Source organism: Hemiscyllium ocellatum, chromosome 15 (genome assembly GCF_020745735.1).
Source record: "Hemiscyllium ocellatum isolate sHemOce1 chromosome 15, sHemOce1.pat.X.cur, whole genome shotgun sequence".
NCBI classification, from domain to species: Eukaryota; Metazoa; Chordata; class Chondrichthyes; order Orectolobiformes; family Hemiscylliidae; genus Hemiscyllium; species Hemiscyllium ocellatum.
Window position 1 is genome coordinate 55,362,599 of NC_083415.1, and position 13,871 is coordinate 55,376,469.

Below are 13,871 nucleotides of genomic sequence, written 5' to 3' on the forward strand. Positions count from 1 at the left end.
TGATCAGCCAATGAGGTTCTGAAGGAGGGCCACTGGACCAGAAACATTAACCCTGCTCTCTCTCCACAGATGCCATCAGACCTGTTTTGCTTTTGTTGTGTCAGCCGAGTTTGTTGGGCCTGCACGTTTGGTCAGGTGTCCCATGGTATTTGTGTCTTATTTCTGAAGGCAAGTTAATCCTCCTCAGTTTTAACTTCCAAGGTGGGCAAAGGATGGCATCGGGATGGAGGTTGAGAGTCCAGTTACACCACAGTGTCCTGAGAGGAGACTTCTCCGTGCGTGTGGTTCTTCCTCTAGCTGGGAGCCACCCTATCTCGTTGTGAGGAAGGAGCACGGGCAATGCTGATCAGGTTCCTTGTCCCTTTATCGTGATGTTTTCAGTCCTGAGGACAACAGCTGTGACAATGCAGGGCAGGTATGACTACCTCAATCAGCAGACCCTGAGGGAGTTTGCCCTGGCACTCCATGGCAGTGCCAACCTCTCCATGGAGGCTGACAGACACTCACATTGACTCACTGCACTGCTCCAGCTTCAGGACAAGAGGGCCACGCCTCCCATATTCCTGCCTGCTGCTCCTGATCCTCCCTGTGCATGTGGACCAAGTCCCTGATTATCGACCCCACAGGGCCCTCTCCTGCCTGGGGCTGAGCAGGTGCCTGGTCTCGGGCAATCAGAAAATCCCTGCAGTGCAGAAGCAGGCCATTCAGCCCATTGAGTCCGCACTGACTCTCCAAAGAGTATCTCACCCAGTCCTACCCTATCCCTGTAACCCTGCATTTCCCATGGCTAATCCACCGAGCCTGCACATCCTTGGACACTATGGGGTAATTTTAGCACTGCCAATCCACTCAAACTTGGACTGTGGGAGGAAACTGGAGCACCCAGAGGAAACCGACAGGGAGAACTTGCACACTCCCCAAAGACAGTCACCCGAGGCTGGAAGCGAACTTGGGTTTCTGGCGCTGTGAGGCAGCAGCGCTAATCACTTGAGCCAGCATACCACCACCCAGTCCTCCACGTGCCAATGGCCCAGAATGTTTCTTCTCTGCCAGGCTGTGAAACTGTCACAGTGAGGTGCTAACCACACTTTCTAAGCCTGATGTCCCCACCAAGGTCGACAGTGTGGTGCTGGAAAGCAAAGCAGGTCAGGTAGCATCCGAGGAGCGGGAAAATCGACGTTTGGGGCAAAAGCCCTTCATCAGGACCTGATGAAGGGTTTATGCTCAAAACGTCAATGCTCCTGCTCCTCGGATGCTGCCTGACCGGCTGCACTTTTCCTGTGCCACACTCTCGTCTCTGATCTCCAGCATCTGCAGTCCTCACTTTCGCCGAGTCCCCACCAAGGTGTCAGTATCTGAGCTGGTGGAGGGTGCAGGAGGTAGGAAGCAGCCCCACTTATGCTTCCTCTGAGATTTTTGTACTCTCACCTTCAAAGACTGAGGTCTTCTGGAGTATGTGGCCATTTCACTGCAGGAGGTAGTGGTGATGCTGGCAGTACCTGCAACACACAAGGGAGTCAGAGTATCTTGGTCAGTGCTTAGACATGGTGTGAAATGGATAACACTGACAGCATGGTTACTGTGATAATTGCAGTCTAATGAAGAGTTGTAACTACTCGATTGGTGGGACATGGACAACATCCCCACAAGAGCGCCCCCAGTCATTTCCTTCAAGGGCCTTCTGGTGGGTGAGGAGGGTAATATCCAGCAGCCCTCAATCCATACAGGCTCCCTCTTCCCTATGATGAGTAGTTGCAGGAAAGGGAGGGACTAAGTGAGGCGCATGTGGATGGCACGACTGTTAGTGCTGATGCCAGTGGGCAAAAGGTGTTGAGGTGTCCCAAGTAACTGAATAGGCTGCACTAGAGGCCATGTAGCATGGGAGGCTGGTTGTTGAGTGATAGTGAGTGAAGGCAGATGTTGAAGGCAGAGTGGTATGTGAGAAGGTAGCCTTGAGAGGAAGGTGGGTGTGGTCATAGAGATAAAGTGAGTGTGAGGTATCAGAGAGAGGGACTTGCATTTACCCTGGCACAGTGGAAGAGGTTATTGATCGTATTATGATGTAGCTGGTGGTTCGCCCACACCATGGAGATGACACTGACACAAAATATTGTGCCAATCAGCTCTGGCACAAGCAAAGTTACACATGTTGCCAGACTTTCAATGAGATCTGCTGGTCTGTGAGCTGTTCTGAGATGACACATGGTAAGTGGGGCTGGAATCAGATGTGAGAGATGCCATGGCGGCAGGGTAAGTAGTTAATGAGGCATGTTGACAAGATACAGAAGGAATCTCAGTAAGAGTCGCTGGAGGAATCCCTCCAAAAAAACATAATGTAACTCGTAAAAAATGGTAGATTCAGTCCATGGTCTCTACAACTGACACAGTGTGATACAGAGTCAAAGTTACCTTGATAATTAGAGGCTTCATTTGGTTGAATAAATACTTCCTTTCGCATCAGAAAAAACTATTGACGAGATAACAAAACAAGAGAGTTACACTGATCTCATTCGCCCAGTGAAAAAAGAATTTGTTAAGTAATGAAGCAAGTTAATCAACTTATTCAATAAATCTCTCCATTCACAGAGTTGTATTTTGTTTATTGATGAATACAGATATCTCAAAAGTCTATTTGAAGAAGGTTGGATTTGAGCTCAATAACTGGAAGGGAGTGAAGTGGAATGTCCATGATGATGAATGCTGCTTCGCCATTATCTTACTCTACTTGGCTTTGACAGAAGATGGACGATGAAGGCTAAAGACACTAGAGGAGGAAGAAAACTCAAGAAGGCATGCAACCACCAAATGGACTGACTGAAGGTTTGTTCTCCTGTTGATACAGCTCCTCCCTTAGCCTTGTTCTTTTCACTTTCTCCCTCTTCTACTTTTCACTGACTTTACCCCAGTCTCTTCCAACCTCTATCTCTTTCTCTCCCCTATCTTTTTTAAAAATCTCTCTCAGTCTCTCTATTGCAGGGCACCACGATAATCCCATCCTCATCAAAGGGGCAGTCAAGAGATAAATAAGAGAAATGGAGGAAATACAGAGCTTTGTATCGAGATCTTGGAATTAAGAATGTCAGATGGACTTGTATTTATGGATAAATACATCTACGCACATGTACATATATCTTACTTCAAGGTGACTCACAGGAACAGCAAGTCATTTAAGGAAATATGAGGCAAGGTGACCAAGCGATAGATCTAAGAGGCAGGTTTTTAAGGGGAATCTTAAAGGAGGAAAGAGAGGTGGACAGTTTGAGGGAGGGAATTCCCAGAGTTCCAAACCCAAACAGCTAAAGACACGACCAGCAATGGGAAATCAAATAAAATTAGCTGTGATGAAAATTCCAGAATCAGAGGAATTCGATATTATGTTTGGGACGGGGAAATGATTTACACTTTGCAAATCCTGCAGAGCATCTTTACTTGATGTGGCATACTTATCAGTTGTAACATAAGAAACTAGGTGTGGATAATATGATATTGAAAAGTCTGGTTATTATACACAATTATTACACTCACAGGCACATAAGTGTCTGGGCCACTTTTAGGCTATTTGTCACAAGGAGCAGCACGCTTTCATCAGCTCATCATGATTCAAGTGATCCCAGGGTAAGATGGAGTCTGAGAACATTATACTTTCAGATCCCATGCTACGATACAGTGAAGATATTATGAGCATGCTGTAGAGCTATGGAGGTCTACAGCACAGAAAAAGACCCTTTGGCCAATCGCATGCACGCCAGTCAAAAGCAACCAGCTAACTATTCTAACCCCATTTTCCAGTGCATATCTCTTAGAAGTGTACTGACCGCCAGACATACTATGATGGGCATGGTCATGTTGGGATTTGAAAACAAGCAAAGTAAATTTTAAAAGATAGCAGTTGCTTCGCAGGAAGCCAGGACTTTAGATGAGCTCACACTTACAGTCATTAGAAAGTGGGAATATAGCCAGGAGTGCTGTAGTCAAGTGCCAGGAGATATAGATGAGAACTTCAGCATCAAGTAAAATGAGGCAGGAGTTAGATGGAGGAAGAAATAGGTGACCTTACTATTGGTGCAGAAACGTGCAAGAAAATTGCCCATAGTGTCCAGCGACGTGCAGGCTAGGTAGATTATCCATGGGAAATACAGGGTTATAGGGATATGGTAGGGGCTGGATCTGAATATGATGCTCTTCAGTGGGTCAATGTGGACTCAATGGGCTGATTGGCCTGTTTGCACACTGTGAGAATTCTATAATTCGATGATATATTTGCCTTTGTACCATGCATGGAACTGTGAAACATTTGCATTCCTGACTAAGAATACCTAGGGAGTGGTTACCAGATGGAATTTGCTGTCATGTGGAGATTTTGAAATAAATAGCGTTAATGTAGTTCTGGAAAATCTAGATAAGTTAATAAAGGACAAGGGAGTAACAAGAGAGCTGGTGGCCAAGTGGTATTCTGACTGGGCTTGTATTAGAAAGGCTGAGTCTAATGTTCTAGTGATATGGGTTCAACTCCTGCCAAAGCAGATGATAAAGCTTTAGTTCCATAATGGCAACCGTGTAACCACTGTTGATTGTTGTAGAAGCCTATCTGGGATGCTAATGTCCTTCAGAGAATGAAATCATCCTTATCTGGTCTGGCCTAAACATGGATCCAGACCACAGCAATGTGCTTGACTCTTAACTGTCCCTGTGCAATTAGGGATGGGCAATAAATGTTGGCCCAATCGCTGGTGGCACATCCTGTGAGTGAATAAAAATAGGGGGACAGGGATAAATAATATGTAGTTGGAGGAGATTTGTATGGAACATAAACACCAGCACAGACCAATGACCTGTTCAACTTCTGTGTAATTCAGTGAAACCTATCTCCGCTCGGGCACGGGTGTATGTGCTACGTGTTAGATACTATTCCATATTCTGTGGATTTAATAAATGATGAATTCAGGACACACACAGAGTGCCAGCACCTTAGTCATTTGAGCAGTTTGGACATTTAACTATAAGTTAACAATGTCCTTGAATGGAGGATTGCCCAAGCAGAGTGTGATTGTCAGTGGCGTACATGAAAAAAATACAGGCTTATTGTACTCGTTGCTTGTAAATATTGTCTCTCCTTTCTGCGTGGTGAGACCAAACATAGTTTTATGGAGCATCTCCTTACTGTCCCCAAACTTTTCCGACTGGCTCTCGTGCTATTTCAACATTGAGTTCAACAATTTCTGATCATCGTCTCTGCCTGATGTTGTTTCCTTTCATGCTTTGAATTTTATTTTTTTTGTAATCTTGCTTGCAGTTTGTGGTGCACCTGCTGTAAGGTACATCTTTTGTTTCTTTGTTTCTTTCCATTCCCCATCACCATAACCCTCTGACCCTGGAGGACTAACCCTCTGTCATTCGATCTCTCCTACCTTCCACCCTATCACGGACACTCCTATTGACCTTGCCCCACCCACCTCTTGTTCAAATTCAATTACATTTATGATTCTTCACAATCTGAAGGAAGGTTTCAGCCCTGAAACTTTAACAATGTTTCTCTCCCATACACTGTCTGCTGACACTGCCATAACCTGTTAAGTTGAGCATTTCCAGCATTTTCTGTGGGTTTTTTTTTCATCTTTGCAATCAACCAAACTGTTTGCATTGCACCAGCTAAGTAGAAGTTATAACCTGAAGGATCAAGAGCAACTCATCTCCTGTTATCAACAAAAGGTTGATAACATTGAGCCAATTGCCTTGTTAATTTTTGACTGGATTTACCATCACTTGTAACCAACAAAGCTATGAAGGACTTCTTGCGGTTAATATGGAGCTATCGGCAACAACTCACTTTAGTCTTGGCACCGCTTGTGTTTTTACCAGTTGTATTTGTTATGCCTCCTCAGGTAGGTTCAGCTGTCATAGCTTCAGGAATGTTTGCTCGTCTGTAATAAATGTGTACGCATCCAGCATTCCAAGGATTACAGTGGTTCATAGAAACATAGCAGATAGGAGCAGGAAGAGGCCATTCGGCCCTTCGAGCCTGCTCCACTATTCATCATTATCATGGCTGATTGTCCAACTCAATGGCCTCATCCTGCTTTCTTCCCATTACCTTTAGTCCCATTTGCCCCAAATGCTATGTCTAGCCACCTCTTGAATACGTTCAATATTTTGGTATCAACTACTCCATGTGGGAATGAATTCCATGGGCTTGCTACTCTTTGGGTGAAGAAATGTTTCCTCATCTCTGTCCTAAATGGTCTGCCCTGAATCCTCAGACTGTGATCCCTGGTTCTCTGGACACACCTACCATCGGGAACATCCTCCCTGCATCTACCCTGTCTAGTCCTGTTAGACTTTTATGAGTGTCTATGAAATCATTCCCCAACCACCACCCTCGACCCCACACAATCCCAACCCGGTCAATCTCTCCTCATACGTCAGTCCTGTCATCCCCAGAATCAGCCTGGTAAACCTTCAGTGCACTCCCTCAAGAGCAAGAGCATTCTTCCTCAGAAAAGGAGACCAAACCTGCACGCAATATTCTAGGTGTGGCCTCACCAAGGTCCTGTATAACTGCAACAACACATTCCTGCTCCTGTACACGAAACCTCTCGCGATGAAGGCCAACTTACACTTATCATCTTGACCGCCCGCTGCACCTGCATGCCTACTTTCAGCGAGTGGCCCATAAGGACACCCAGGTCCCACTACACACTCCCCTCTCCCAATTTACAGCCATTTAAGTTGTAATCTGCCTTCTTCGTTGGGTTTCCTCTGGGTGCTCCAGTTTCTTCACACTGTCCAAAAGGTGTGTGAGTCAGGTGAATTGGCCATGCTAAAATGCCCATAGTGTTAGGTGCATTAATCAGAGGGAAATGGGTCTGGGTCAGTTACTCTTCAGGAGGTCGGTGTGGGCTTGTTGGACCAAATGGCCTGTTTCCACATTGTGGGGAATCTAATTCTTGAATTTGCTTCCAAAGTGAATAACCTCACATATCTAATCTAATTAAATTATATTGCAGTTGCCATTGATTTGCCCATTCATCCAACTCATCCAGATCATGCTGAAGGATCCCTGCAACCTCGTCACCGTTCACTCTCTCATCCAACTTGACATCATCTGCCAACTTTGAGATTTTACATTTTGTTCCCTCATCCAAATCGTTATTGTATATTGTGAATAGCTAAGGTCCCAGCACCAATCCCTTTGGCACCCCGCCAGTTACTGTCTGCCAACTTGAAAAGCACCCATTAATTCCTACTTGTTGTTTCCTCTCTGAAAACCAGTTTTCCATCCATCACGATGCACTTCCCCCAATTCTATGTGCTTTAATCATGCGCAATAATCTCTTATGCGGAACTTTGTCAAAAGAATGTAAGGTCCAAATATACCACATCGACTAGCTCCCCTTTGTCAACTCTACTAGTTACACCTTCATAGAATTCCAACAGGTTTGTCAAGCATGATTTCCCCATCATAAATCCGTTACTCAAGGAGATTGCTCACCACACCGTCTCAAAGGTAATTAGGAACAGACGGTAAACATTGTCCCAGCCATCATTGCCCACACTCATGGAACAAATGAAAGATAAATGTGGACAAAGTGAGATTAATGTGGGGGGTCGGGGAGTAAAATAAAACAAGTTCATAGAGTCATAGAGTTATACAGCATGGAAACAGACCCTTGGGTCCAACCCATCCGTGCCAACCAGGTATCCTAAATTAATCTAGTCCCATTTGCCAGCATTTGACCCATATCCCTCTAACCCCTTTCTATTAACATACCCTTCCAGATGCCTTTTAAATGTTGTAATTGTACCAACCTCCACCACTTCCTCTGACAGCTCATTCCTTACACACCACCCTCTGTGTGAAAAAGTTGCCCCTTAGGTGCCTTTTAAATATTTCCCCTCTCACCTTAAACCTATGCCCTCTAATTTTGGATTCTCCACTCCAGGCAAAAGGCCTATCTATTTCCCCTATCCATGCCCCTCATGATTTTCTAAATCTCTATCAGGTCACCCCTCAGCCTCTGACGCTCCAGGGAAAACGCTCAGTCTTTCCAGCTTCTGCCTACAGCTCATTGAGCAAAAATAAGAACAAAGAACAAAGAAAATTTACAACCCAGGAACAGGCCATTCGGCCCTCCAAGCCTGAGCTGATCCAAATCTACTGTCTAAACCTGTCGCCCAATTCATAAGCATTTGTATCCCTCTGCTCCCCATCTACTCATGCATCTGTCCAGATGCATCTTAAATGAATCTACCATGCTTGCCTCTGCCACCTCTGCTGGCAACTCGTTCCAGACACCCACCACTCTCTGTGTAAATACAATTCCTTTTTACGTTACTAAGTCCAAATTCTAATCATGGAAATCAGAATGAGAAAAGGCTTCAGGTAACATGTACAATCACTCTTTGCCTACAGTGACTATAAGGAGTTTGGAACATAGCATCTTATTACTTTTAACTACTGAGATGAGAGAGACTGGTAACTTGCAACATCTGTCCAAATTGTCCTGGTGATCTTCTGCCTACTTTGCCCCAACGTTAACCCAAACTACAAAAAAGCAAACGTGGCAAAGCTTCTTGGCCTGACCTGGATATTCCTCTTTGTGCACATGCACAGCAAGGTGGCATTCCCCTTAGATCCTCTCGAGTTGGACATCTTTGCTGGAGGTTTCAGGATCTGACAAGTCAGCCATGTGCGGGGAGAGAAGGGAAACTGAGAAGCAAGGAAATGGGAAAACTAAAGGTGAGGGGAGTGAGTTACAGGGAGTGACGGAGTGTGGTTAGGGAGACCAGAAGTAGGAAGAATTTTGATTCTGCAAATATCTCACTGAAACAGCATAGACAACCTGAAATAATATTGCAGACTCTCAGGTTCCCTCTGATTTACAGCAATGCAAGGACCTTTATGTAGCTGGAAGCATTGGATGTGACCCTATTGAAGCATCCCATGGCCAGATAGTGTCTATTCATATTGATGTTGCATACTCAAATAATGGTCACTGGGCCAGATTACCAAAGAGGCAACTCAATCAGCAAACCATACCACAGTATTAAGATCAACCCCTTCCAAAGATGACAGCAGAGTTAAAATGGGAGAGAAGCTGAGAAAAGGTTTGATTTTAGGAGTAGGAGGTTGTAAACATTTCCTAAATGACCTGATTAGGAATGCTATGATACTACTCCAGGCCACATGGGATATGAACCTATATCGCCTGACCCAGAGGTAGAGACACTACCATTGTACCATAAGAACCCATAGCCAACATTTTATAACCAGAACAATGAGGAACCAATTCGCACTCACAAATTGCTCAGCCAGTTTCCTCAGTACAGGAAGAAAGTGATTGGGACCTTGGGTCAAAGAGAGAGATTAGAGAACGTAGCATCGCTGTTCAAATAGTGTCTCAGATTTTCTGAGGCCTGTGCTTCAAAGGAAATTAAAGGTGAGATTCATTGGTTTGGACTCCTGGCTATAATTAGCATGTGAGCTGTAGGACTTTCTGAAAAAAAATGATGCTTTGGAAAGAAGGAAAGGGTCCTTAAACTCTGTCATGAAATCAGGATCAATGTCAACTGGATGGTAGGTACAGTTCAAAGGCTGCATAAACAAGTAAATGTCAAGGTCACTGAATGTACAGTCAGAAATGGTGGAATTCATTGACACATGGTCATTATTCTTACATTTGAGAAGTTGGGCAATTCAGAGCTTTTAGAATTTGGACTGGTGCTAAACCCAACTGTGTTCCTATATTGCTTGCACTAGCAATGATAAGGTAGATTTCCTGAGTCCTCACTAGAGTTGGATATCTATCTTACAAATAGTGTCATTCAGAAATCCACATGTTGCTCACTGCAGTGTTTATCAGTCTGTACTCTGTCCAAATCTTATTTTTTCCTATGGGATGTGGGCTTTGCCAGCTAGGGCAACACTTATTGCTCATCCCTAATTGCCCTTGGGAAGGTAGCAGTGGAGGTAAAGAAAAGCTGGAAAGTGAATCCAATGGTCTTTGCTTCCCAATTCCAATGTTGATATGGCCCTACATTGGCTATCCAGGCCCTTGCAGTTTAATTGTTTTCTTCTAGAAACTTCCACTGATTTGTAAGAAGTACAGAGCAACTAATTCATTTGGAAAAGTCACAGCTCACAGCATCTACTGCAGGAGAGGTAACTGGATTTCTGCAAGCTTAAACTGTATTTTCTTTCTCTGCACAGAACAGGCAGCTTCTCCTGGGGAGAACAAATTGCACCACTTCCATGTCTTTCTCTCGCTGTAACTTGTTTCCAGTTCCAAACTTCTCAAGTTGGCTGAGAACTAATAAGTTTTAGTTGAAAACAACTTCATGGCTCCTGGTTGTCTGCACATTCCAAGAATTCACAGCCACAAAAAAAAACAAATTTTCTTAATCAGGACTCCCTGTCATTTTCTTTACTTCTGCATGAACATTCAAGGTCGATGTGTGGCACTGACTTCTGGAACTGAAGTTCATGTTGTGATATGTGTCAGCATGCTGATCACAGTGTGCACGATGGTGGGGGAACTGCGAGAATGTGCAGTTCAGAGGGAACGTTGTTTACACGAGGTGTTGTATCTCATGTGAACCGATGCAGCCATTCTAGTATACCCCACCCCTGTTTTTAAGCTACAGTTCTTTCTCCTTGCAACCTACCATTCATACATAGATGAAAATTAAAAGGCACAGTTCTTGAATGAACCACACCTTCAATTTATGACAGAGGATTTTTTTCTCTGCATCAGCTTGCAAATCTATGCTGATTAGATGGAATTCTTTCATTCTGAGTCATAGAGATGTACAGACCCTTCGGTCCAACTTGTCCATGCCGACCAGCTATCCCAACTGAAATGTAGTCCCACCTGCTAGCACCCGGCCCATATCCCTCCAAACACTATTCAGATGTCTTTTAAATGTTGCAATTGTACCAGCCTCCACCACTTCCTCTAGCAGCTCATGCCATACACGTACCACTCTCTGTCTGAAAAAGTTGCCCCTTAGGTCTCTTTTATATCTTTCCTCTCTCACCCTAAACCTATACCCTCTAGTTCTGGACTCCCCTACCCCAGGGAAAAGACTTTGCCTATTTATCCTATCCATACCCCTCATGATTTTCTAAACCTCTATCAGGTCACCCTTCAGCCTCCGATGCTCCAGGGAAAACAGCCCCAGCCAATTCAACCTCTCCCTATAGCTCCAATACTCCAACCCAGGCAACATTCTCGTAAAGATTTTCTTAACCCTTTCAAGTTTCACAACATCTTTCCGATGGGAAGGAGACCAGAATTGCGCGCAATATTCCAAAGTGGCTTAACCAATGTCCTGTACAGCCACAACATGACCTCCCAACTCCTGTAATCAATACTCTGACCAATAAAGGAAAGCATACCAAACGCCTTCTTCACTATCCTATCTACCTGCGACTCCACTTTCAAGGAGCTATGAACCTACAATCCAAGGTCTCTTTGTTCAGCAACACTCCCTAGGACCTTACCATTGAGTGTATAAGTCCTGCTAAGATTTGCTTTCCCAAAATGCAGCACCTCGCATTTATCTGAATTAAACTCCATCTACCACTCCTCAGCCCATTGGCCCATCTGATCAAGATCCTGTTGTAATCTGAAGTAACCTTTTTCGCTGTCCACTACACTCCAATTTAGGTGTCATCTGCAAACGTACTAACTATACCTCTTATGCACACATCCAAATCATTTATATAACTGATGAAAAGTAGTGGACCCAGCACTGATCCTTGCAGCACTCCACTGGTCACAGGCCTCCAGTCTGACAAACAAACCTCCAACACCACCCTCTGTCTTCTACCTTTGAGCCAATTCTGTATCCAACGCCCTTAGTGATTGTAGTATTGGGAAAACCAACATGTCCACTTCCTTGACTATTTTAGAATAGCTTTGTGCTTGACATGATCTCTACCACTGAGGATTCTTCCTGGGAGAATAAAGAAACTATTTAAATCATGTCTTCTGAATCATTTCAGCATCTGACTCTGAATTATACCAGTTAAAAATTTATCAATAAGCTCAAATGAGGTTTGCTGCTCGCTGGCTGTCTGGATGCTTGCATTTTGTCATAAACATTGTTGACTTTTGCACTTTGAATTCTCTACAGTGTTGATTGCAAGGGAAAGTATTTCTGCTAATCCAGTATCATCACTGGGTTCTATCTTGCTGACAGTGTGAACGAAATTTCTTAGGCTAACATAACTAATCCCAATGGATTCAGTCTTCTGTTGCAGTTTTGCCATGAGTCTAGCGAGGCCTGTGAAATCTTCCACCTGCGTCCTTTTGCCATCTGCTCTACAATTGGCTGTTATTTAACCAACTATTCACCAACCTTGTTCCATTACTGGGCGTCCCTGGATCAGTTGTTCCTCAGCGTCATAGTGTCGTACAGCCTTGACTTGTAGGGTAGGGAGGTGAGTCTGAGTGGGATGCTCTTCAGAGAGTTGGTGTGGACCTGTTGGACCAAGTGGCCTGTTTTTACACTGTTAGGGGCTCTGATTCTAACCAGTTTGAATCCTGGTACCATTTAACCAGATTGAGATTCAGACATGCATCCATATTCAAGAGTCAGAATGTTTGATTATGAAATGTGTTCTGTACAGGTTGATATTCCTTTTGTTGGATAGTTACATGTACCATATCTTTAATCTTCAGTACTATACCTCCTTGTTCATGTGGTTGCCTACTGTCAGTTGTAGATAGTGTTTCTTCAACTATGATATATAAACTAATAATACAGTAACACTTATTCCAGTAGCAAACTTAAAATGTTATCTAAGGGTCGTTAGAAAGCATCTACCAAATCCACGACTACTGTTACCTAGAAGGACAAGTGCAGCAGATACATGGAAACACCATCACCTGTAAGTTCGCCTCCAAGCCATTCACCATGCTGACTTGGAAATATATCCCCATTCCTTTGTTTTGTTGTGTCAAAATTCTGACATTCCCTCCCTAACAGTATTGTGGATCTGAGTGGTGCTGGAAAAGCACAGCAGGTCAGGCAGCATCCAAGGAGCCGGAAAATTGATGTTTCAGGCAAAAGCCCTTCACCAGGAATAGAGGCCTCTATCTAAACTCTGGTTTCCAGCATCTGCAGTCCTCTGTTTTGCCTAGTATTGTAGACCTGCCTACTGCACATAGTCTGCAGCAGTTCATGAATATAGCTCAACACCACCTTCACAAGAGCAGCTAGGGATGGGTATTGCATGATGGTCCAGCCAATGGAGCCCACATCCCATGAGTGAATTTAAACAAACCCTTTGTCTCCTTGTCAGTCAGCTAGCTTACATAAGAAAATTCAATAACCCTGCCTCCACCACTCTCTGGATAAGAGAATTTCTCTGAGAGTAAAAAAATGTCCTCATCATCATCTTAAATGGAAGATCCTTTATTTTGAAACTGTATTCCCTGGTTCTAATGTTTTCAAAATCCCCTTAGCATCCAGCCTGACAATTCCCTTCAGGATCTTATTTATTTTAATAAAAGTAATACTGGAATTGATCTTTACAGTCACTATAGTTGACCTAATTTCTTATTGTGTGGTTTTAATTAGATTTTTTTTATTCCACCAGGAAGGGAAATGTCTCTATATAGTTCTGATTATGGCTGTGTACTGGTGCATGGAAACGTTGCCTCTAGCAGTAACCGCACTGCTCCCTCTCAGCCTCTTACCGCTGTTTGGAATCCTACCTTCATCAAAGACCTGCCCTTTGTACTTCCTTGACACGAATGTTCTCTTCTTTGGTGGCTTGGTCATGGCCGTGGCGATTGAAGACTGTAATCTGCACCGCCGAGTAGCACTCGCAATCCTCAGGTGTTTGGGGGTTAACCCTTTAATGT

At 44.0% G+C, this 13,871-nt stretch overlaps 1 protein-coding gene across 1 annotated transcript in view; it reads left to right on the top strand.

The window, feature by feature from the left end:
• The first annotated feature begins 5,780 nt into the window (after positions 1-5,780).
• LOC132822843 (Na(+)/dicarboxylate cotransporter 3-like) overlaps positions 5,781-13,871 on the top strand; it is a 57,273-nt gene continuing 49,182 nt past the window's right edge. Inside the window, exons 1-2 of the mRNA XM_060836217.1 lie at positions 5,781-5,882; positions 13,604-13,869. Of these exons, the coding sequence (XP_060692200.1) occupies positions 5,781-5,882; positions 13,604-13,869 (368 nt within the window). The remainder of the gene's footprint in view (positions 5,883-13,603; positions 13,870-13,871) is intronic.